At 40.8% G+C, this 24,018-nt stretch overlaps 1 protein-coding gene across 3 annotated transcripts; it reads right to left on the reverse strand.

Moving 5' to 3' along the window:
• Window positions 1-204: 204 nt before the first annotated feature.
• XPC (XPC complex subunit, DNA damage recognition and repair factor) lies at window positions 205-24,018 on the reverse strand. 3 transcript variants are annotated; one of them, XM_067544330.1, is made up of 16 exons: window positions 23,444-24,018; window positions 19,834-20,020; window positions 15,913-16,022; window positions 14,186-14,309; window positions 12,794-12,878; window positions 11,208-11,365; window positions 10,848-10,968; window positions 9,137-9,226; window positions 7,364-8,293; window positions 6,706-6,866; window positions 6,491-6,572; window positions 5,832-5,966; window positions 4,930-5,099; window positions 4,440-4,533; window positions 2,962-3,051; window positions 205-1,827 (listed from the first exon to the last, which is right to left on the reverse strand). In XM_067544330.1, exons 1-16 carry the CDS (start codon window positions 23,568-23,570, stop codon window positions 1,615-1,617), a joined length of 2,877 nt encoding a protein of 958 aa, XP_067400431.1. In that variant the 5' UTR covers window positions 23,571-24,018; the 3' UTR covers window positions 205-1,614. The 3 variants fall into 3 exon arrangements, with proteins under 3 accessions (XP_067400431.1, XP_067400430.1, XP_067400432.1); XM_067544329.1 differs by having other exon boundaries at window positions 15,913-16,034; XM_067544331.1 differs by lacking the exon at window positions 5,832-5,966 and having other exon boundaries at window positions 15,913-16,034.

The following is a 24,018-nucleotide window of genomic DNA, read 5'->3' on the forward strand; positions in this document are numbered from 1 at the left end:
AACCTAAAATTTCATTTTTTTTTAAATACCAAATTTTAAGCCAATTATGTTTTGAACATTAAGGATTGGCAATACCATTGCTGTAATACAAAGGTGTGACAACTAATCTGCCTGAGATCAGTCACAGTGCTTTTTTCCTTTAATGAGAATTGTTCATTGGGAATACAGATACGCACACTAAAGAATGACCCATAAAAATAAACAGGCACCATGCACAAGACTGATTTTTGTAAACTTTATTTTTTTCCAAAAATTCCATATAAAATATTTTTCTAAATATATGTAAGTGCTAAAACTTTTTTCTTGCATTTTTAATCTTTCCACTATGGTTACAATGAGTTTGAGCCAGTGGCATAAGGCTCTTAACATTACTGTAATCCTTCCATATCTAGGAGTTTTCTTAAACAGAAATTTAGGCCCAACTATAGGTTTTCTAAAAAGAATTGCAAAGTCTAGATCAAGTATTATTTCCATTAAAAAAAAAATCCCATACAGAGTGCGTGTGGATTTCAGCATTCCTTTACAGTGTTTAGAATCCACATCCAGCACTGTGCTACAGAGAGAGAGAGAAAAAAAAACTTGCTCTAGGCAATGGATAACATTTTCAAAAGTGGCCAAATCCCACTGACTTTCACTTCTGGCAATAGCACTCTGGCAAATTTTGCCCCAACCTGAGAGTTTGTCTGCTTTTATTGTCCAAGTTATGCCATATGCAGACAGAGTGAAAAATTCTTTTAATTTAATAAGGTGATAAAACATTTTTTAAAAATGCAACATGATAGTAATCCTAAATTATCTGAAGATTTCTCTCTCTAAAAAGAATCATGGAGGCAGGGAAAAGACCAAGGACTGAAAAGTAGAATAAGTCAAAATTAAACTTTTTCAAAGGACAGAAATTTCATAAGGATTTGCCAGGTGCTGCCTGATTATTTAAATTTCCACCCTTGTAATGGACTACAAATAGGAATAAAAAAATTTACTGCATTGCTGGTTTGAAACAACATGGGTTAACTACCTATAGCGAGTTTTCTCCAGGCAATAATGGATTACAGCAGGGACTCTTGAGTAGCAGCTACACATGCTTCTGTTTGTCAGTAAACAAGATTTGGGGGAAGGCGGTAATGAGAGATGCAGAAATAGGCAGACTGAAGGGGTGACAATACTTGTCAAAGGGTGAGAACAGCTGCAAGGGGTCATTCTTCTCAGAAGATATATCTACAAATCTGTTGCTCAGAATTCCATGGATAAAAAGAGACTACAAAATAAATAATAAAATGAATCCAGTTTAACCTTTAGTGCTGGATCGGAGAGAAAGTCTTAGGATTACACTATGGGAAGAATCCACCTCGGACCACTAGAAATGCATATACACAGGAGGGCTAAAGGCACATATTAGCCTGTTATGCTCCTGTTGTGATGTGTTTATCTACCTCCACATCTGCTCTTTGCTCTATTTACATAATTATGACTGATTCAGACCCAAGAAGACAACTAGTAGAAAACATAAATGTATTTTCTAGCTCTGAAATTATTTACAAGATAGTTTTAAAGAAACCAACCACCGTCATCCTTGCATCGGGAAATTGAATGTAAAGGGTTAAGCATGGGTTCTAGTCATAACTTCTCAAAAGGGAACAAGTGTGATGCTTCTCCTTTCTTTTCCCGCTTGCTCTTTCTGCCTCTTTTCTCTTTTTTTTGTTCTTCCACTTGCCGATTCTGAGGCCAAAAAACAACCACATCTTCGGCTGGAGTCTCTGAACTTGGCTCCCCCTCTTCATCAGAAGAGAATCCAGCTCCTTTCTCCATCATGGGCCCAGATGCCTCATTCTGGAAGAAAGAAAAAAAAAAGCATGATGTTAGGGAATGCTGTTTAAGGCTCCTTTTTTGTCATACTATAGTCTCATCACCATGGAAGATTCTGCTCTAGTTAGCAGCACTGATCTATAAACAGACAGGCTGTACATGATATGTAATTCTCTGCTCAAAGCAGTATCAGGCCATGTCAAGTATATGCAGCGTTAAGTCAAGCAAGAATATTCACTAGTCAAGAGAATGTAAAAATAAATCGGCTTTAAAATTAGACAGATCACCAAGCATGATGAAAAACATATATAAAGATAAAATCATTTCACTTCATAACACACACCAACACAGGTCACTTTGCTCCTTTGAAAACTAGATGTGGTTTGGAGTAAGAAATCCAGAATATGAAGTGGCTAGATCAGAACAATAGGACCGTAACATAATACCATGTTGCCTCATTTGGACTACAGTGTTCATCTTATTTTAAAACAGGGATAAGACTTCAACTGACATGATTGAGCTGACTTCTTGTTCGAAACTCAGTATGAGCTCTTAGTCAAAGTTAGTGAGAGAAGAGGGGGAGACAGCTTTGAGTGAAGAGATTTGGAAATTCTTAAATTTTCAATTAGTACATCAGAGATTTTGGAAATAAAGCATGACGGTCAAAACACCGCTAAAGGTTACATGTGTCAGCCATCAAATGACTAAGCATGTAGTGATCTTAAACACCACCAGCTGTGCTGAAAGAGATGTAATTAGGCTGCATTAAGAGAGGATGGCAATAGTGCTCAGTTAGCTTCATCTGCTAAGAAAAGCCCTCAAGTGTTTTCACAGGCTGCAATTAACATATGGAAAGGCCAAAGGGAGCACTAGACAAGTTACAATGTTGGACATATTTTAAAATGAATTGAGGAAGCATTTAGTTGGGTTTCTTGGGCCCACCCTTGACATTCAGAAGGGTTAAATCCTGCTCACATTACTCATTTCAGCTGTCCCAGGAGCAAGAAGAGATTGTCAGAACAGAGAAAAAATAGTCTCAATAATCCAATGCAGATTCCACTGCTAGCATGTTTTCCTAACTGGTCTTAGCACTGCCTGGGAGGCAAATCCTCCTTTGAAAAACTCCTTACTATAGCAGAAATACACAAAGATTCTTACCTTTCTGCAGTAGCGTTGCTTCAGTCTCTCTCTTATAAGAAGTCCTTTTGCCAACAATTTCCAGTTCCCCAATGCTCTCTTCTCTTTTTTCTACATGGAATTATTATTTTAAGAAAATAAATCTTGAAGTCAGGAACTCGGATATATTCAGGATCACACAAAAGATCTTTGGTATTTAAACTGAATGGAGAAATTCTGTATATTAATTTAAATATATTGCATCATTACTGAGCACCCAGAAGGCCTATTAACCAAGCATTACTATATTTTAAGAGGTATTTGTTTGTATGGGAATCACTGTATTTATTCCATCATATCACTTTCTACCATTTGTACTTACTATCAGCAGCCAGCATGGCTTTTTGCAATGCCACATCTCACAAGATAAGCAGTATCAGGATTGGTCAGTACTTAAATAGAAGGCTTCAAAAGAACATGTCAGTAGATGCTTCAGGATATGGGACATTCTTCTCTGAGTCAATATTGAATTGGGCATTTTTCCTCAAAGTCAGTACTCAATCAATGCCCCACTATCCAGGACTAGTGGAGGGGCCATCATTTGGAGAAAATGTAACACTCATCTCCTGGCCATTTATAATTATTTCTGAATGAGCAAGGATGCTGGCCCTTGTTCCCTGGCAAATTCCAACTTGGGTAATTATATTGTGCCTCCCTAAAATTTAGCCCAGGATATGGATTCTTCACTTTCTGTTCTAAACAACTGTGTAATGTTTCTAAACAAACAGCTGTTTGTGATGTTGTTTGATTGAAATATAACCATGTATAACATTGTTGCAACCACTGTTATACAACTGCAACAAAACTTATGCAAAGTGTCACGTAAGGTCTCAATAGAAAAGTTATGATTTGCTAAGTATGATTATCCTGTTTATATGTATCATCTTTGTACCTGAAGTTATAAATAGGTCTTTCCATCTGGATTTCAAATGTGTTTGCTCCTGGGGTAACAGTTTGTAGCCAGTCTAGCTACATTGTGAATGAACAATGCCAGTTGATGGCCCATCAAAGGATACTTATCTCTCACAATGGACCATAGACAGTGCTTATCCCCATCCAGTGAGCCTTCCCGTAGACATTATAGCCAGAATATAGATAATGGCTGTTCCTATGACTCATCAAAGCATGCAGGGACATGTGACTTGCTCATGTGACCCACTGTGGCACAATGATACTTAAACAGCTGCTGTGGTCCACCCCAGGGATGGCTGCATTATAATAATGGTCATGTGCATCCCTGCAGTTTGGATATCAGTCAGAGATTAAAGTGATTTGGGATCCATCTGGACAAATGGTGCTATTGAAATGCAAGATTGTGACCACTACACATTTACACTGGCTCAGCTGTGTTTAGTTTTACATAGCTCCCACTTGTTTGATGGTTATTATATATATTACTTTAAGTGGAGTTGACTTGTTTTTCAATATAAAAATAAGGAACGTGTGAAAACAAATCTCACCTCCTTTTCCCTCTTTTCTACCTCTGCCTGTTCATTCTCCCAGGCTGCGATGAGGACCTCTTTGTATTCTTCACAGACTATGTAGCCATCAGTACTAAAAGGAGAACACATTCACCTATCAGTTTATGCACCAGCAAGCCAGGTCAGGTGATAGAGGAAGAAAGGAAATCAGCAAATACATATGGATGCAACACAGACAGAGGACTGCTAAGTGTTGACAAAGAAAGCAGAGTATCTCACATGGTGCATCTGCAAGGGTGGTTTCCCTACTCTTCCAGAGCAAGAGCAGGCTGTTAATGGAAATGAAAGGACAGGCTGTTGAGCTAAATTCTGTGATGTCATGTGCCACAGCTTGCCCTGACGTGCTCTGCCTCCACAACAGCTATCACTGAAAATGGGATGGCATATCACCTTAGCATGAAGCATCTACCATGCAGTACACAAAAATCCCCACAGATCAAACAAACCAGAAAGCAGGCACTTAACATACACTGGGTGCGAGTAGCCACCATGAAAATCAAATCCAGTGATGGCTTGAACACAGTCAATGTCCAGTTTCCGTGCCACTTTATGCAGGTTGGGAAGCTTTAGCTGCACGCAGCCTATTGGTAACATACAAGGCAGGAAGAGATATACATTTCCATATTCATTCCGGGGAACCTGTTATTGAAAAATGAAAATAAAAAGTGAAGCCTCATGTTAGTCAGGAGATGAAGGGAAATTCCTGCTCTGACTCAGAAATAGGTAGATTACAAGTGTCTGCTTAGTTACCCCTTATTCAGAACATCTGATCAGCAACACTTTGGCATCAGTCCTTTAATATTCAGGACACAAGCCATATTTTCAGACACTGGCCTATACTTTGCAACTGCATTTTAGACACATAGACAACCCCGGTTTATGGTGATCCTCTGTGTTTAGTAACTAAGTGCGGGCTCGTCTACACAAGAAAATTAATTCAGAATAAGACAGGGTGTGAATTTCAAGTGGATTAACTATTCCCCATTTTCTCCATAGGAGGATGCTCTTATATCGGAACATGAGTGTCTTATTCGGATTTAGCTGAATTCACTTCCAAAGTTAATCAAGAATAACTCCCCATGTAGGTAACCCCTAAGGCAAAGGGTGCTAAAAACCTGAACTGCAGGCACAGAAGTCCATAATTATTGCAGTCATAAAAATGGAGGCCTAGTTAAGGTGGGGCTAAAATTTGGACTCTTAACCAATATAATCTACAAATCCCAGAACTGAGCACCCCAGAATTCTGGGATCCAGAGGCTGCAGACTGATCCTGCCTCTAACACATAAAGATGCTCTTGAAAAATAAAGCCTGTGTTTTCATTCCAGAGTTTTGCAGTCACCACACAAAGCCCTCTCTCCCCTCCTCCCTACCCTTCCATCCACTGCCACAGGAGGCTGGTACTCCTCCGTCTGCCAGAGGCCAAACAGCGCCAAATCATTTTTCTCCCTGTTTGAAGGCTCTATCAGTCGCGCTTTTCTTGCCTGGTTGGAAAATCCTTTCACCATCTGTGCAAACAAAATGGCTGCATTTATTGCACGTTAGAAACCAATGGGTGCTAATCTGGGATCTCAGATTTTACTTGGGAGACAGAAAGCGACAGGTATGGGAGGAAGGGGGGCTCATTCTAGAGCTCTGACATCCATTACCTATAGCTTACGCTTGATGCACCGAGGCACATTATGGGCAAGCTGGGCCAAATGCTCCAATTCAAGGAAGGGTCCTGGAAGGCTTTGGAGAGAATCAAAGGAATGCTGTTCTTCTAGACAGGAGTCCCCCGAAGGGGGACAGTCCCCAAGGGTATGAAGAGCATATGGTGGAATTCTGGGTAGAGCTGGGGCATGGCTGGCTAATGGATCCATAGCAACAGGGCAGCTCCATGCAACTTGCAGGGAAAGAATTCTCTCTCTACCCTATCACAGAGCCTCCTGTGCAAATCTTATCTGTGGAGCCAAAGGGAAGAAGGTATAAAAGCAATGACTATCCACAGAGGTCAGACACACTGCACTGATGCAATACCAAGATACCTTACCTTATAGGGCACTTCTCCAATCCTCACCACTCGAGCTTGCTTCAGCCAGGTGTCACGGGAGTGCAGTGTGTGCACACAGTCTCTACAGAGGCCAGAACAAAGCAACCGTCTACACACTTCCAATGGATTGCAAAGATACACAGAACTGTCTTGCTGATGTTCAATCAACTTAGCTATGTGTAATTTTTACAACACGATACGCATGTATGTCTCACCTGGAATATACCGCCTCTCCTCTACAGTATCCTAGGATAGCAGCAGTCTCAGGGTAGATCGCCTCATATTTCAGGATATGCCTCTTCAGTGCATAAAGGGGGTGATTTTTATACTCTCCAATGGCTGTCGGCAATGGCTGGTCTTGAAGCTTAACTAGAAACTGCATGACCAATGCAAATAATAGTGACTTGAACTGACTTTTGCATTAGCATTTTACAAAACGAAGAAAGATTGTATTATAAACTTGATCAAAGGAAAAATCAGAAGTCAGGTAAGCCAAAGGACCAAAGGCATCTTTGGTGTAGCTCCATTGATGTTGATGGGATTACACCACAGATTAATTTGGTCCGAAGTGTTTTATAACGATGGTAATGCTGTTCTATGAAAAATTCCAAAGGGGTTTGTCCTCTATATTTGTTCTCTCCACATTCTCTCCTAAACAGCCTCCATTTTATTTTATTTCCTATAGCTAACATATATATGGTTCCCTTAGTGAGCCCAGACTTAAAACACCCACATACGAATGCAGCAAATAAATTGCCACTAAATCCCAGCATCCCTTCTCAGAGAAAATCTCCCAGGGAGTTTTGCCCGAGTCAGGACATCAGGAATTGGCTCTTTGGTATGAAATGACCCAAAAGGCTGGTGCCCATTTACCTCCCTTTCTTCTTTCTTCTCTCTTTCCACAGAGCGGCTTCTATATGGCTCCAGCGTGTCTTCCCACCACTGGGGATCCACACGATATTTCCTTGTGGAAGTCATCCATGCTGGGTCATACCTTTGCGTTACATCCTTTACATGCCCATTGGTGTCGATCCCCACAATATAGGAAACTGGCTTGGTGGCATATTTGAAACACAGTGGGGGCTGGTTGACGATACCATGAACGCAGTCCACACATATCCACCTGTCTTCCCGCTCAACAAAAATTTCCAACCACTGGTCCGTGCCTGTCACTTTCACCACTTCCTGCTCCCCCTCATCATCATCACTCGAGATGATTTTGTTCCTCTTCCTGCGTGTATTAGAAGAGCCTGGAGAAGCTGCTTTTGCCATCAATTGTTCATTTCCACCTGAATTCTTGGGCCCCTTTGATTCCGAAGACCTGGCTTTCCTGTCGTTTTCAACTGCTGTCCTTGCTTTATGGGGCCCTGATGATCTTTTCTGCTTTTTAGAGATAGTTTCAAAATCATCATCAGAGAAACAACTGTCCTCCTCCTCCGAAGCCTCAAACTCAGAATCACTGCCCTCATTACTTCCACTCTCCTCTTTGTAAGACACTTTCAAGGTCACTCTTCGTCGGCAATTGTTTCTGGGCCTGTATGCTCCTTTCTCTTCCCCCAGGCTGTTCTCATCGTTGCTGGATTCCTTCTGTTTCTGGCCATCCTTGATCACCTTTGACTTACTTGTCCTTTTGGTCCCAGAGGTGTTTGGTTTCTTGTCATCTCCTACACTCCCTGATAGAGTCTCCTGTTGCTTGGCTCCCTTACAGGAGCTTTTTCTTGACTGAACCTTAGGTTTTTTGGCAGAGCCCTCCTCCCCTTCGTAGGTGCTACTGACAGAGTGATTCCTGGAGGAGCTCTTGCCCTGAAAACAAAAGAGGCAATCTTGATTTTTCTAGGGTAAACAATGTTGGTTAGACAAGCTCCAACTTCCACTAATTGAGCTAAGTGGAAGCAGAACTAAGCTTTGTGAGTACAGTACAGTGCTGTTAATCTGTAGATGTCGGGAAACGATAAACCTTCAGTCAAACAGCTGGAGAGGGCCTTTTGATGGGCTTCAAAGAGGCTGTGTTCTGTGTTCTCAATCCCAGAGAGCAGTGAAGAGAACACTGGCTGGATACACTGGCTGGCTTTAAAGGATCTGAGCTTTTTAATTAGTCTCTATCACAGATGTCAGAGATGGAAAAAATCTATTAGATCATTTAGTCCATCTCTAGTACTTCATCCAGCCTAGTTTTAAAAGTCCCAGGCAACTTGGTCTCCAAAGAGAAGTGGTGGAAGACATTCCACAGCTTAGATTCTTGTCTCAATCACCCCAGTTTAACTTGAGGTGTGGCCTTAAACTGATTTAAATTATACTGGTGCAAAAGGCTGTGTGGACACTCTTATGTCGGTTTGAACCTGGCTTATTTCTATTTAGCTTAAATTGAACAGGAGGTTTAAGGTAAACTGAAATAAGACATTCAAACCAAAATAAGAGTGTCCGTGCAGCCTTTACTGTCAGCTAAATCAGTTTAACATCACACCTTAAGTTAAACCCTTGCAGCTCTGCCCTAATACAACTCATTGTCAGGAAGTTTTGTCTGATATTCAGCCTAACTTTTTCTTTTCATTAACATCATCTGACTCCTAACGATCACCCTCTGGGGCAGACTGTGGATCCCTAAAATAACCAATTCCATTCTTTCACAGTCCCAATGAACTCTACCTTTCTCGCGGGCTCTTTCAGGGGAATGGGTTGCAAAGACAGCACAAGCCGGCACAGCAGCTGTAACGCTCGCAGAATAAGTAAAAATATCTGTTTAAGAGAAAAGAAAAAAGACGATGTTTTTTTTAAGTAGAACCACCAGTTTAAAACCACTTTGGAGCCAGAGTTCAACCCAAAAGCCAGTTTCATTCAGATCTTTCACCTGGTGCAATGTGTGCTGATAAAGATTCATTCCAACTATTTCTGGTACTTACATTGTGCCCATTACCATAGTGTCTGAATGTCTCACAATATATGTATTTAATGTTTTTATCCTGACAATATCCCCATGTTACAGATAGGGAACTCAGGCACAGAGAGGCTAAATGACTTGCCAAAAATTATAGAGGAAGTCTGTGGTGGAGCAGGGACTTGCTCCCGATTCTCCCAAGTCCTAAGCTAGTGCCCCAATCACTGGACTGTTCTTCCTCTCAGTTCCTCATGCCTGAGGTAAATGGAGCTAAAGATGACAAGGGGCACCTCTCTCAAGGATGGATTGAATAAATTGTGTGTGCTAACGTGATGTTACTATACAAAGACATCTGCCATTGGTATAGGCACTGCAATGTTAGGTTAGTGATTGTAACCTAGTATCAGTGGTGACCAGCTGATTGTTTTGTCATGTGGGAGGTCAGCAGAAATTGGCAAGAATAGATCAATTCAAACCAGAAATGTTCAAACTTAGGCACGGTTCACTTTGTTTCTGGCTCCTCTCCCACCAATGTACATAAGTGTGATTCCTCAGATCCTAGCTGGAGACACCTTTGCACCTCCAGCCACAGCAAAGACATTTTACAACTAGACCAAGGCTGCAATTTCCCAGTTCTCCAAGCACTGTGGCACTGTTGTGGGCAGAATGCCTGCTAAGTGGCAGCTCTACCAAAGGATGGGAAGCCTTCCCTCAGTGTTTGGTTTTGTGCTCATGAATTATTTTTTCTTTAATTAACAGCCCCTCTGTGAACTGGAAAGAACTGACTCTATTTTGCCCCTATCCCAAATCCCCTCTCCAAAGCCACAGGCTGACTTATTGCGAGATACATTAAAAAAACAGTCGTCAGTCAAAGCCTTCAGGCTGCTATAAATCACACCTGGCTGCCCGTGGCCTCAAGGGGTCATTCTGACTGTTGAGAATTGCTTTAGTGCAGTGACACCTTGATCACACCTCTTTTTTTCTCCAGATAAACCCCATAAACCAGGGACCAGGAACAAACTACATGATCCCAGGAATCTCCTTACCCAAGGGGAATCCTTAGGGAGCTGGTTAATCTGGCTTTGTAGTTGCTTTGCACTGCCCGAGCAGACTCACAGGTAATGATTTTGAACAAATGCCACCAGCATCAGGGCCCATTACACCTGGAACCCAGCTGGATATTGCCTAGAAGAGAGTCAAAAGCACAAGGGCCTCTGCTGGATACAGCCTAAAATGGGCTAATCACAGGAGGCAAGTGCTTGTTCTGGTTATAAGGCACATATATGTCATTCAAAGCACAGGAGCTATGTTCAAAACAAAGACACAAATAAAGAGAAAGCCGAGGCCCAGAGACGATCTATCGGTTTTTTTTCAAATCCATCCCAACCTCTTGAGCCCGACCTGCAACCTCTACAGCCCCAATGATCCGGCATCCAAACCCAGCAAGCGATCTCGGGAGCTTCCAGACTTCAAGTCACTCACATGGACCAACTCTTTATCATCTCTCGCAGCATAGATGGCGAAGCGCCTCTCTAGGGTGGACTGCAGGCTCTCTCGATCATCAACAGAAAGTTCAGTATTGATGGTGAAGGTTGCAACAAACCTTGAAGCATGACAAATTCACCTTAGTGTCTAATTTCCAAAATAACTGCTTTATAGTTCATTCCTCCTTAAAAAAAAGGGGGGGGGTAGGGGAAGATTTTCTCCACACTAATATTTAACAACAGGTTAATCAGTTGAGCTTGGGTGACACTGACTCACCGACATTGATCTGTCTCCTTGTGACATATTAAAAGCTCAGTAGTTAACTTTGGAGAGCTGGATTACAATGGAGGTTCTTACCATTTCACCAAGTTGGAGAGGTAAAGAAGGTCTACACGATCTGCAGGCACTTTAGTGAAGTGGGTGGGGATAATGGAAAGGCCAATAGCCTGGAGATCTGGCTGGTTGCAGACCCTGTTCCTATAGAAACCATTTGCTAGCAAACATAATAGGTGAACCTGAAGGAGATAGAAAGTAGGTTTTAAGATTGAAACAGCCAGTGTTTTTGGTATAATGAATGACTTTGCTCTTTCATCAACAGCTAGAGATAGGACAAACATAAAGCCTTTTCAGTTGACACAAGCAGCCATATTAATTCAGGTGCAACTCCACTACAGTTAACATATCGGCATGAATCTGACCCAATAACTACACAAGAAGGGAGATGCGATGTTTCTCAAAAGGGTTGTGTCCATGAAAGCCAGAGAAGAACGTGGTCTTTTGTGCCTCTGATTTCTGTAGCCTTTGCTGAAACAGCATAAATTCTGTCTTTCAAATGTTCTTGGTTTCAATTCTCTCTCCAGGGCACAATTTTTAGGGAAGTGCAATAAAGATAGCTAAAATGTGAGGAGCAGATTTTTAAACTCTACCTGAAAATAATGCAAAATGAAACATCAGTTAAGTTCCCTTTTTGACAGCCATGTGTCCATCTACTATCTGGAAACATTGAGGAGCTTTGATTTAAACACTCCCCATTGTTTGATTTCTAGGACTGAGCACAAAACAGATGCAAAACCAACTTCATGTCTTGTAAATTTGAAACAACTGTCATCACTTCACTTGAGATAAGAAGCAAACATCATCTCCAAAGACAATTTCAAAGTCCAAAGCTGGTTCTTATTTTAAGTACTTTTCATTGTACAGGATTTCCCATCCTTTTCCCACAACCAGTACGAAAACAGAAATAGAAGCAGGAAGGAGGTCCACCAATAACAAAGCAATGGCAAGATCATGTACGTATACCTTCCTAATTTAACAGAAGATCCCCACTCAACGCATCTAGGTACTTATCTGGCCTTCTTCATCGTAATATCTGTGCACTACACATTAACGGGTTTATTCTTGCAACATTCTTGTGAAGTAGAAAAGTAACATCCTTGGATCTAGCAATGGGGAACTGAGGCACAGAGGAAATCTGTGTCAAAACAAAAACTGAACCCAGATTTCCTGAGCCCTGGTGTCTTGAACACAAGGCCATCTTACCCTTCAGTGCTCCAGAAAAAGGTGATAAAGTTAGGTAGGCACTTTGATTTCAATGGGAGTTTGAGGATCTGAATCAAAATCCTCTATGTCTTCATTAGGATATCTAGTCCCAAATTTGATGAACAGTTTAACTCCATGAATATGAGCAAGAATCAACCAAGTTCAATATCTAATCCCATATACATTACTGATATCTATTGTGTTCCTGAATTCCAGAAATGCAGATTTTGCAAGCAGCAGAGGATTCCAAATGATGATCTAAGAGAAACCTGTATGTTAATTTGATTGGAACTTTGCTTTCCTTTTAAATTCTAGGCATGTCCATGGATCATATAGATCAGAATTGGCTCTAAATGTCATTGTGCCTTTTCAATCACTTTCCATGTTGCTTCTGTGACCCTTACCTTATGTGTATCCTCATGAACCTCCTTGTTGAAGCGTTTCATCAATCTCCGGAGATAGGTCTCAAACTCGGCTTTCCTTTTCTCTCTGCAAAGTGTCATAAAATAAATGAATGCTGTAATGCCCTATGGACCTCCTATTCCAGATTTCTGATCAGGCTTGGAACAATCAAAAAAGAGAGAATGCCTTAAAGAATCAATTCCAGGTTCTACATTAAGCCCTGTGCATGCTTCGGGAGAGTTCAGTCAACGCTATGCAAATAGTCATGAAGTGCAGATGTGATTAAAAAACTATGAGCTCTACATAGCTTACTATCGAGACTTAGTGCCTTGATTTAAGGAGCTGTCAGTATTCGGGGACACAACAAACGAACAATAAAAAAATACTTAGCACTTATTGAAGAAAATTCAGCACACAGGTCACATGACTTGCCCAAGGCTAATTTGTGGAGTCCCCTTCTTTGAAGGTTTTCAAGAATAGGTTAGACAAACACCTGTCACGGATGGTCTAGGGTTATCTAGTCCTTCCTTAGCAAAGGGGGCTGGCCTAGATGACCTCTCGAGGTCCCTTCCAGCCCTACATTTTTATGGAATCAATGTCCAAGCCAGGATTAGAACTCTGGGGTTCCTGGCACCCAGTCATTTTTGAAAATCCTCCCCTACTGGAGGGTTCAGACCTGCAAACAATTTGCTTTTTAACAAAGCAAGGAAAGAAAGACAAACTGTTCCCATTTTAAAATACTTTTTGTAATATTTGCTGAAAGGATTAATGTGCATCTGATTGACAGCGTTTAGATATTCACGAATCATAAGATTCCACCTGTAACTCGTATTTATAGATGTACAAGACCAGATGTAAATTTTTACCCTCACTATTCAAACTTGTGACAGGATCTAAGAGGGCTGTTCCTAACTGAATTTACTGATGGGATACTACTATATTAAAAATCTCATGGAAATGGGAAAAGATATATATAGTCATAGTACTGCTGATATATAATTACGTTATGACAGTACTATTCATCCATAGTTCTCAAACCTCTTTACAAAGGTAAGTATCCTTATCCCTATGTTATGCATGGGGACACACAAAGGCACACTGAACTTAAGGGATTGATTTTCCAAGGTGTTGAGCACCCTCAGTTCCCACTGACTTCAATTCAAGTTTTGGATGCGCAACACATCTAAAGATCAGGGGACAGATCCTCAGCTGGTCTAGGTGGTCATAATGCCAGTGACTTCAACTCAATGGTGCTATGACCATTTATACTAGCTGATGATAAAGTCATATACAGCCAGTCAGTGACAGAGCTGGAACCAGATAGGTCTTCCAACTCCTGCCCCCCCTGCTCTACCCACTAGTCTATGCTGCCTCTTCTGTATAACCGATCTTACCTTCTCTCTCTTTTCTTTGCCTGCTCTGGAGTTTCAATCTCTATCTCAACTGGTTTGCTGGGTAGCACCAGTGCAGGAAGGGCAGCAGCTTCTCCTGACTTATCCAGGACAGGCTCTTCGAGTTCTGGAAATGTAAAATTAAAATGAATACCCATGGAATAGATGGACTGATAATGGGAAAGGAGCCTCTCTTCTCTAGTTCACCTGTTCAAACACAGCGCAGATTGGAACACCCGAAGTAGCTGTCATTTGGAGACTCTTCCGTAACCTATGTTAAATGAGCAGATATTCTGTATCTAAGGTATTCATGGAATGCTAGTCACTTTGGTATCAAAGGTACTGACTCAGTCCAGTTTCTAGCACACAGATCTCCCCTTCACAATACCACTATCACAATCAACCCCCTTCAGCAGAAAGGCCAAGGAATGAATAATTACTTCAGAACTGGGTTGAGGGATATTGGTGGAACAGTGTAACGGAAGCTTTGAATTGCTATGACCCATGCTGTGTTTGTCGTGGGGACACAGCACTTTGATTTCAGAGCTCTCTTTATACAGGTGCACTACAGTCAGACAGTTTATGTAAAATAATCTACATTAGTATTTGTTTTGGACTGTCCGCATTCGGTAGGAGCTGAGAATTCAGCCTTCTCTACAGAACTGCAGCCCTATTTAAAGCAACATGTTCTGGGACTCTACCATGTGTCCTCTGGTAGGGGGATAATATTATATATGGTGACATTGTCACCGTTCTACCATAGCCTTGGTATTCTTGACTTCTTCCTCTGGCTTTTGGTGCCCCTCTTCCTTTATCCCTGCATTTAGAATCATTGTTTCACTGTCAGTCCAAAAGGACTGGCAAGACTCAGGGGTGTTTTTAAGTAGGGAGTTCACTTTAGTAGGGATAAATTTAGAGGTACAACACTGCAATACAATACAGTTTTGGCCTTCATAGCTTTGTTTGATGGCCAGCTGACTAGTATCTGACTGAATGACTTAACTGGCCCTGTTGCCATTCTCCCTCTCTAGTAAATCAGTCTGATTCTTCTATTGGACTCATTCTAACCTCTCAGCATAAAATGGTATTTCATATTTACAAACAATTCAAGGAGTGCCACATATTAGGTAGCAGCATTGCAGCACATGTTAATAGGTGTCACAGGCAAACAGATGCAGGGCTGTTTTGCTCACAGACATGAACAGTCAAACTAGGTGGGTCCTAGTAACAACTACTAGTGTCTTTCTGAGGCAGACTGAATGAGGGGCAGGACAGAGAGGTTCTGCAGGGAGGAATCCTAAACTCAGGGGCAAACTCTGGCAGAAGCTTATGTTTGTTGTTATTTAAACAAGCAGTAAAGGAAATCCCAGAAAAGGGATAAGGTTGCCCCTTATCAACTGTTTGTGCAAGAATAATGAGAGGCTAACATGCCACCTGCTGGTACGTATATTGTTTAAAGATGGGCCCAAACTAAAAAAATCCATGAATACTGGAATATTTAAAATCTGGATCTGTGTATTAAATCCTGGAATCCTTTATAATATTTATATAAGAGATTCAATCAAAAACAAAGAAAACAAAGAAAAATCTATAGCTGTAATAGTGACTGTAGAAACTATTTGAATCCGAGAGAGGCTGCACCAGAATCAAATAAATAATCACTGAGAACAACAGTACATGACAATAGTTAGAACCTAATAGTTGATAAGGCCACTGTAAAAGACTGTTACCTTCCACGTCCTCCCATTCATCCTCGCTTCCATCTCCATCATCATCATCATCATCCATTTCTTGCTTAATAGTTGATTGTTTCTTCGAAGTTGTTTCCTTCTGAGTGGGGCTTGGTAAAGCACTATAAAGATTACAAAATTTAAAAAAAAGGCTTTAAGAGTTGCAGTGTGTTGTATGTTGCTAGTTTGTTTGAAAATTTGAGGAAAATCATTAAAATTATGGAAAAACAAATATGTCTGTTTCAAAAATAGCAGCTGCAAAGCCTTAAAATATTTGACAAGCAAATCACAAATGCAAAGAATGTATCTGTACTTGTAAAGTAAAACATCTTTACCATAAACAACAGAGGCAGCACAGTAAACACAGGGAAATGTTGCACACCACACTGGAAAGAACTTTAAATCCCCATCCTGTAAGGATCTCCATGCAGACAGATACCTGCACCCTCAAAATATCCCAGTGAAATCAATGGGGCTCTACATAGGTGCAGAGGTTCTATCTGGATATAACATCTTGCAGGATCAGAGCCTTACAGAATTCACACACTAAACTGTTAATTTTGCTTATACCTCATCAGTATAAAATGAACTGGAATTAGAACAGTATCTGTTTTACTATTTTAGGCAATTTTGCTTAAGTTGGCCAGTGAAACAAGACTGATCAGTTTTGCTTCCTGCTATTAGTCCATTTCCTACCTGGATCTCAATGGCAAGGCCACAATGCTGTTCCATTTGAGTTTGTAACAATGCATGGGAATGAATGATAAATAAAAGTTTCTCCCAACATTTTTAAATACAAATGTCATGACAGCACTTCTATTCATGCTAGGTTACATTCATCCTTCCTAATCTCATTTAAAGACAAACAAACCAACTTAAATTTTTGGCCTAAATTACTTGACATCTGTATAAAATTAAAATTATTTGCTCTAGATTAAATGTGGAAACATCTAAAAATTAGGTTTCCACCCAGATAGAGTTCTAAGGGCCTGATCCTGCATGGGGAATAAGCAGGAAGAACTAGAAATGCTTATTAATAAACAAAACTATGACACAGTCAACATCACAGAGACTTGGTGGATAATACACATGACTGGAATGTTGGGACAGAAAAGTATAGTTTGCTTAGGAAGGACAGCAAGGAAAAAAGGAAGGACTATATCAAAAATGTATACACTTGGACTGGGTTGAGATGGAAATACAAGACAGACTTGTTGAAAATCTCTGGGTAAGGATAAAAGGGGTAAAAAATACAGCTGATGTCATGGTAGGAGTCTACTACAGACCTAAGAGAAGGTGGATGAGGCTTTTTATAAACAACTAACAAAATCATCCAAAGCGCAATGACTTGGGGGTGATGGAGGACTTCAACTACCCAGACATCTGTTGGAAAAAAATTCAGCAGGGCACGGATTATCCAACAAGTTCTTGGAATGTACTGGAAACATTTTTTATTTCAGAAGGTGGAAAAAGCTACTAGAGGAGAGACTGTTCTAGATTTGATTTTGACAAATAAGGAAAAACCGGCTGAGAATCTAAAAGTGGAAGGCAGCTTGGGTGGAAGTGATCATGAAGTGATAGAGATCATGATTCTAAGGAATGGTAGGAGGGAAAACAGCACAATAAAGATAATGGATTTCAAGAAGGCAGACTTGAGCAAACCCAGGGAGTTGGTAGGTAAGATGCCATGGGAAGCAAGTGTAAGGGAAAAAACCATTCTAGAGAGTTGGCAATTTTTCAGAGAGACATTATTAAGGGCACAAGTGCAAACTATCCCACTGCATAGGAAAGATAGGAAGTATGGCAAGAGACAACCCTGGCTTAACCAGGTGATCTTCAATGATCTGAAAGTCAAAAGAGTCCTACAAAAAGTGGAAACTAAGTCAAATTACAAAGGATGAATATAAACAACACAAGTATGTAGGGGCAAAATTAGAAAGGCCAAGGCACAAAACAAGATTAAATTAGCTAGAGACATAAAGGGTAACAAGAAAAAATTCTACAAATACATTAGAAGCAAGAAGAAAAGCAAGGACAGTGTAGGCCCCTTACTCAATAAAGGGGGAGAAACAATAACAGAAAATGTGGAAATAGCAGAAGTGCTAAATGACTTTTTTGTTTCAGTTTTCACCAAGAAGTTTAGTAGCAACTGAATATCTAACTTAATGAATGCCAGTGAAAATGAGGCAGGATCAAAGGCTAAAATAGGGAAAGAAAAAGTTAAAAATTACTTAGACAAGTTAAATGTCTTCAAGTCACTAGGGTGTGATGAAATGCATCCTAGAATACTCAAGGAGCTGACTAAGGTGATATCTGAGCCATTCGTGATTATCTTTGAAAAGTCATGGAAGATGGGAGAGATTCCAGAGGACTGGAAAAGGGCAAATATACTGCCAATCTACAAAAAGGGAATAAAGACAACCCGGGGAATTACAGACACCTTAACTTCAGTACCCGGAAAGATAAGGGAGCAAATAATTAAGCAATTAATTTGCAAACACCTAGAAGATAATAAATTGATATGTAACAGTCAGCATGGTTTTCTCAAGGACAAATCGAGTCAAACCAACCTTTCTTTGACAGGGTAACAAGCTTTGTGAATAGGGGGAAGTGGTAGATGTGGTATATCTTGACTTTAGTGAAGCTTTTGATACTGTCTCACATGATCTTCTACAAAGTAGGGAAATATAACCTAGATGGAGCTACTATAAGGTAGGTACATAACTGGTTGGAAAACTATGCCCACAGAGTAGTAATCAGTAGTTCACAGTCAAGCTGGAAAGGCATATAGAGTGGGATCCCACAGGGATCCAGTTCAATATCTTCATCAATGATTTAGATAATGGCATAGAGACTACACTTATTAAGTTTGTGGATGGTAGGGAGGAGTTGCAAGTGCTTTGAAGGATAGGATTAAAATTCAAAATGATCTGGACAAACTGCAGAAATGGTCTGAAGTAAATAGGATGAAATTCAATAAGGACATATGCAAAGTATTCCACTAAGGAAGGAATAATCAACTGCACACATACAGAATGGGAAATAATTGCCTAGTAAGGTATACCACAGAAAGGGATCTGGTGGTCATAGCGGATCACATGTTAACATGAGTCAACGGTGTAACACTATTGCAAAAAACAAAAACATCATTCTAGGATGTATTAGCAGGAGTGTTGTAAGCAAGATATGAGAAGTAATTATTCTGCTCTACACTGTGCTGATTAGGCCTCATCTGGAGTATTGTGTTCAGTCTGGTAGCCACATTTCAGGAAAGATATGGATAAATTGGAGAAAGTCCAGAGAAGAGTAACAAAAAATGATTAAAGGTCTAGAAAATATGACCTATGAGGGAAGATTAAACAAACCCAATTTTTTCAGTCTGAAGAAGAGAAGACTGATGGTGACATGTTTTCAAGTACATGAAAGGTTTTCAGTTAACAGTTTTCGAGTACATGAAAGATTGTTACAAGGAGGAGGGAGAAAAATTGTTCTCGTTAATCTCTGAGGATAGGACTTGTAGCAAGGGTGGATTAAGTTTTACATTAGGAAATCTTCCTGTCAGGATAGTTAAACGTAATAAATTGCCTAGGGAGGTTCTAAAATCTCCATCACTGGAGATTTTTTAAGAGTAGGTTGAACAGACACCTGTCAGGGATAGTCTAGATAATGCTCGGTCCTGCCTTGAGTGCAGGAAACTGGACTAGAAGACCTCTCGAGCTCCCTTCGAGTCGTACAATTTATGAAACAACCACATACCTGAATAATTATGCTCAGGTGCATAGTTCCAATGTACTAACAGAGGCTATTAGTGAGAGTAAAGGTACCTGTGTGTATTTGCATGATCAGGCCCTAAGTAAACACATTTAGCAGTGAATGCAATATTGTTCCAGACTGTTATGCTGATGCTATAGATTAATTTACCTGCACATTTCCCCTTTGTTACCGTTATTTTCCTCCTTTGCGACTGATTGTGCTCCTTTTCGCCTTGAAGATCTACCTGGTAGGCTATGAACTCCCGTGTCACAATCGCCTGTCTTCTTCTTCTTCTTTCCACCAGGAACTTTTGAGAGGTTCTTCTTCATACTAGGCTTTTCCTCTTCAAAATCATCTGCATTGGCTCAGAGGGGAAGAAGACATGTCAAAGAGCAAAATCTTAGCGCCACAGAACTCAGTCAATAATAAAATTCCCAATGACTACAATGGAGCCAGGATTTCACTCACATGCTGCAGAAGAAAATGCAGGCTTAAAATAAACATACTGCCTATGAGAACATTATAACAACAAATATACGGTATTCACCAAAAAGTGCATTTCAAGCACAATCATCATGGAAATTTAGCAGCTCAAAATATACAAGATGGGCAATATCTGCCCTTACCTATGATGGTGGATGAAAAACAAATATTGTATTCACCTAACGCAAAAGAGTTACTTTACCCAGACAAGTGGAATTTTGCAAGTCTGATTTAAAGCACCTCCTCTCTGAAGGTTCTCCTGGAGCAATAGCAAGATGTTTTCCTCATCATACATGGGTGAAACCACTGTGATGAGTGCATTACATACATATGAGGATGGATTGATGGGCAAAATCCCCTCATGCAATGTGCCAGGTTTTCTTCCTTTTTAGAATATGGCATGGCTCTAAATAATTTATTTTACTTGGTATCCAATATATATGAATAGTTATTTTATATCTGTAAGAGGTTTCAAAGCCACTCTATGTAAGGAAAAATATGCCACTTACCTAATCCCACATGGGTTATTCCATATTCCAGGAAGGCTGCTGGTGTCCAAGCTGACACACAGAATGTTCCTGCAAACACTCACATATGCAAGTCACTCTACTCGTGCATATAACCCAACTGATGTCAATGCATGAGTGATAGGACTACTTGCATGTGTGAAGTCACTCATGTGCTTAAGTGTTTGCAGGATCAGGCCCACAGAACAATGCATTCTGGGGCAGCATAGCAGAGAAAGATCAGCAGATGTCATTTTGAAGGAGCTGGGTTTTCTCCCCAAAACTGCATTTGCAATAATTTATTAGCTGAATATGCCTCTGCCTGTTGCTGTGTCTCCCATTCAGCTTATTACTTTATAATGATCCCATTTTGGAGAAAATGTTGCAGGTCACTTTTGAGATCCTCTGCATGTATAGAGCCAACTGCAGAATTAGAGCCTACATTTTTATTTCCTAATAAAAAGAGATTATCTCTTCTAAAAATAGTTTCTGGAAGTCTGAGAGAAGAAGCACGAAAACTGGACAGGTCTCTGATGACTCTGTTTATCTCTCTTGCTGAAAACAAGCTCTCTTATTTCAAGTAAATTCACAGGTGACCAAGTAATTGCAAAGCATCTAGGAAAACCAGTGTAATTGTAAATATATATCAGAAGCAGAGCTGCCAACTCTTATAATTTTATTGCAAGTCTTGCAGTATCTGGTCCCAGAGGGAGGGTGGGGGCCAAGGTGCCATCTTTGTGCCCTCCCCTCCTACTGTACCCTGCTCCTACTGGACTGTTATGGAAGCTTGAGCGACCCCCAGTATAATATAGGCAGCCAAGAAAAACTTGAAAATGCGACCCAAACGTATTGTAAATAATAATAATAAAAACACATCAGAAGGCAAACAAGACGACGACCTTCTTATGTTTTTACAGGCTCATGATTTTTAAGCCACTCCCATGCATTCTGGGGGCCTGACTCATGTTTTTGAACATTGGGGTTTGCCAATACTGTATTTGTTTGCGTGCATCCACAATAGACCCAATTCTGAGACCAATAACATTGGTTCAATTTCAATGAAATTTTTAAAAAAGCACCTTTGAGAGAAAATTTACTGAAGAGAGGTTTTTGTACAGTAAACATTCCATTTAAAAAACAAACAAAAAAAAGAAAAACAGAGGCCCCAATCCTGTGAACTACTCTGTGACATCACATTTCCGGGCCCACACAGTGGCCTCCTGACTTCAGTGGGGTTTTGCCCAAGCACTAGGGTCCAATAATATTCTATCAAAGCCTAATTGAATCCCAAACCATTATTTCTTAAATGATGTGTTTATGAGGTCTGATTTTCTGAGGATTTTCTGGTGCCCTTAACTCTCACTGAACAGGAGTTAAAGGTGCTGAGCACTTTGCAAGACCAAATCCAATATGTTGGACAGAGCTCAAAAACAAACAGGACACTATTCTGTGACAATTTAGGGCACCCTTAGTAAGTTAAGGAATAATATTAGAGACCACTTGGAACTCTCACCACATCATCTTCTACACCCATATGAAATCCAGAGAGAAATAATACTCAAGGAAGATGGGGTGAAGGAACAGAAGATATCATCATATAATACTAACTAGGAGCCTGACTGAAAGTTGGCCTATACGAGGCAGCTTACCTCGACCTAATTATGTCACTGTCTACACTACAGCGTTCCTCCCGCCAATGTAAGTGCCCTACTACAAGGATGTAATAATTTGATCTCCACAAGAGGCTGTTGGCTAGCTTGTCAATTTCACAGCAGGAGCCTGAAATTGATAAGAAAGCCATGCAGCTAGAGCCCCAGCTGCACCCCCTCTGGACAGCTGGGCAGCTGGACCCTGCTCCCAGCTGAGAGAGCTGGGGCAAGAAGCCTGGGCAGCTAGACACCCCTCCCCGCCTCCCCCCCCACTTGATCCTGTCCACTTTCACTGTGACACAGGAAAGGTTTAGAAATCTTGAACTGTCTACTGCCAACACCAGGAACTTCTCTCCATTCTAGAGAGGAAACTATTTGGTTTATGTAACATCTGTACAATTTAAATGAAGCGGACAAAGTAGCTAAAGCAGTCATGATCACATGATTACATATTATATAAGTGACAGCAGATCAACAGATGGAATTAAGCACATCAAACCAGAACACTACACTATTAAGTGGATATGAAAACAGATCTTTTTTAAAATTGCTTTTTAAAAATAAATATTAAACATTTACATTTTATTATTTATTTATTTATAATTGATTATTTATTTATAAAAATATTTTAAAAATTTTAAAAAGAGCTCCATTTTATTAACCTCTAAACAGACAAATAATAGAGACAAAAACAATCCTAAATAAACTTTTACTTTTTTTTTTTATCATCTTCAATAAAAACCGGACTGGAAAACTGGAGTCACGGAATGAATGTAGCGACAAATACATTTGGATTGTTCTCTGCACTAACTGGAATTTCTAACTGGAAATGCACTTTGGACAATAACCCAGAGGCTTGCAAAACTGTAAACATGTACATGAGGGGAGAGTCAAAAAAAACAAGTGATATTTTAAATGTGCCATTAAAATATGTTGCAAAACATCCTTCATCAACTCAAAGGGATCATTTTAAGGTTATTTTTAAAGTAATTCTAAAGAAGCATGTTGGGGCAAGGGGAAATTTCCCTGCCCCCGACTGTAATGTGGTCCCAAGGGCTGCTTCTCCTTGATTTTATATCCTCCATGATGCTTGTGCAACTGTTTGTAAATGGCCCAAAGGAAGTCTCTTTTTACACTCACCCTCTCCTTCTTGCGTGAGAGACTGGGGGGCTCTGGTGGTGGCTCCTGCAGCAGGCTCTCCAGCCTCTCCCTTGAGCTTCTTGCTCGCAGCCTCTTGCTGCAAGGAACCCTTGCGCTTCTTGGCCATGCTGTTTCCTCTTCAAGGCTATGTTTGTAAGGAAGAGGTGCAACCAGAGATCGATGGGGAACACAAAGCAAGGGAAAGCAAACTGCCCGCAAGCAACCCCCTCCTTTGCAAAGGCTATTGCACGCTTCCCCCCCGAAGCCTGTGTGTGCACTCTGGGCCGGCCCTCCCGCAGCTGCAGGAAGGCCTGGCGTGAGGGCAGCTAGCACAGCCGGGCTCCGAGTCGTTCCTCCGCTTTCTCCGCCTCCCTACCTCCTCCTCTGCCTGACGTCCCTCCCTCCCTTCCGTCCGGACCCGCAGAGCTGCAGCAGGCGGGGGCGGGGATAGCGCTCGTCACATCATCATCCCGGACCCGGGCCCATTTGCGCGGCCCGGGGCTGACGTTGTTCTGTGCACGGCGCTGCAAACAAAGGCCTGTTGGACCGTGTGGCCGCTCACTGCCCTTTCTTGG

This window comes from Emydura macquarii, unplaced genomic scaffold (genome assembly GCF_026122565.2).
Source record: "Emydura macquarii macquarii isolate MOO-44397 ecotype Brisbane River unplaced genomic scaffold, CSIRO-AGI_Emac_v2 contig_968, whole genome shotgun sequence".
Taxonomy (NCBI): domain Eukaryota; kingdom Metazoa; phylum Chordata; order Testudines; family Chelidae; genus Emydura; species Emydura macquarii.

Coding starts and splice junctions, on each gene's coding strand:
- XPC (XM_067544329.1), bottom strand. CDS start 23,570: ATGGCCAAGAAGCGCAAGGGTTCCTTGCAGCAAGAGGCTGCGAGCAAG. Junction 8,294..9,136: donor TGAAAGAGCCCGCGAGAAAG/GTAGAGTTCATT, acceptor TTTTGTTTTCAG/GGCAAGAGCTCCTCCAGGAA. Junction 5,967..6,490: donor TTGGAGAAGTGCCCTATAAG/GTAAGGTATCTT, acceptor TTGTTTGCACAG/ATGGTGAAAGGATTTTCCAA.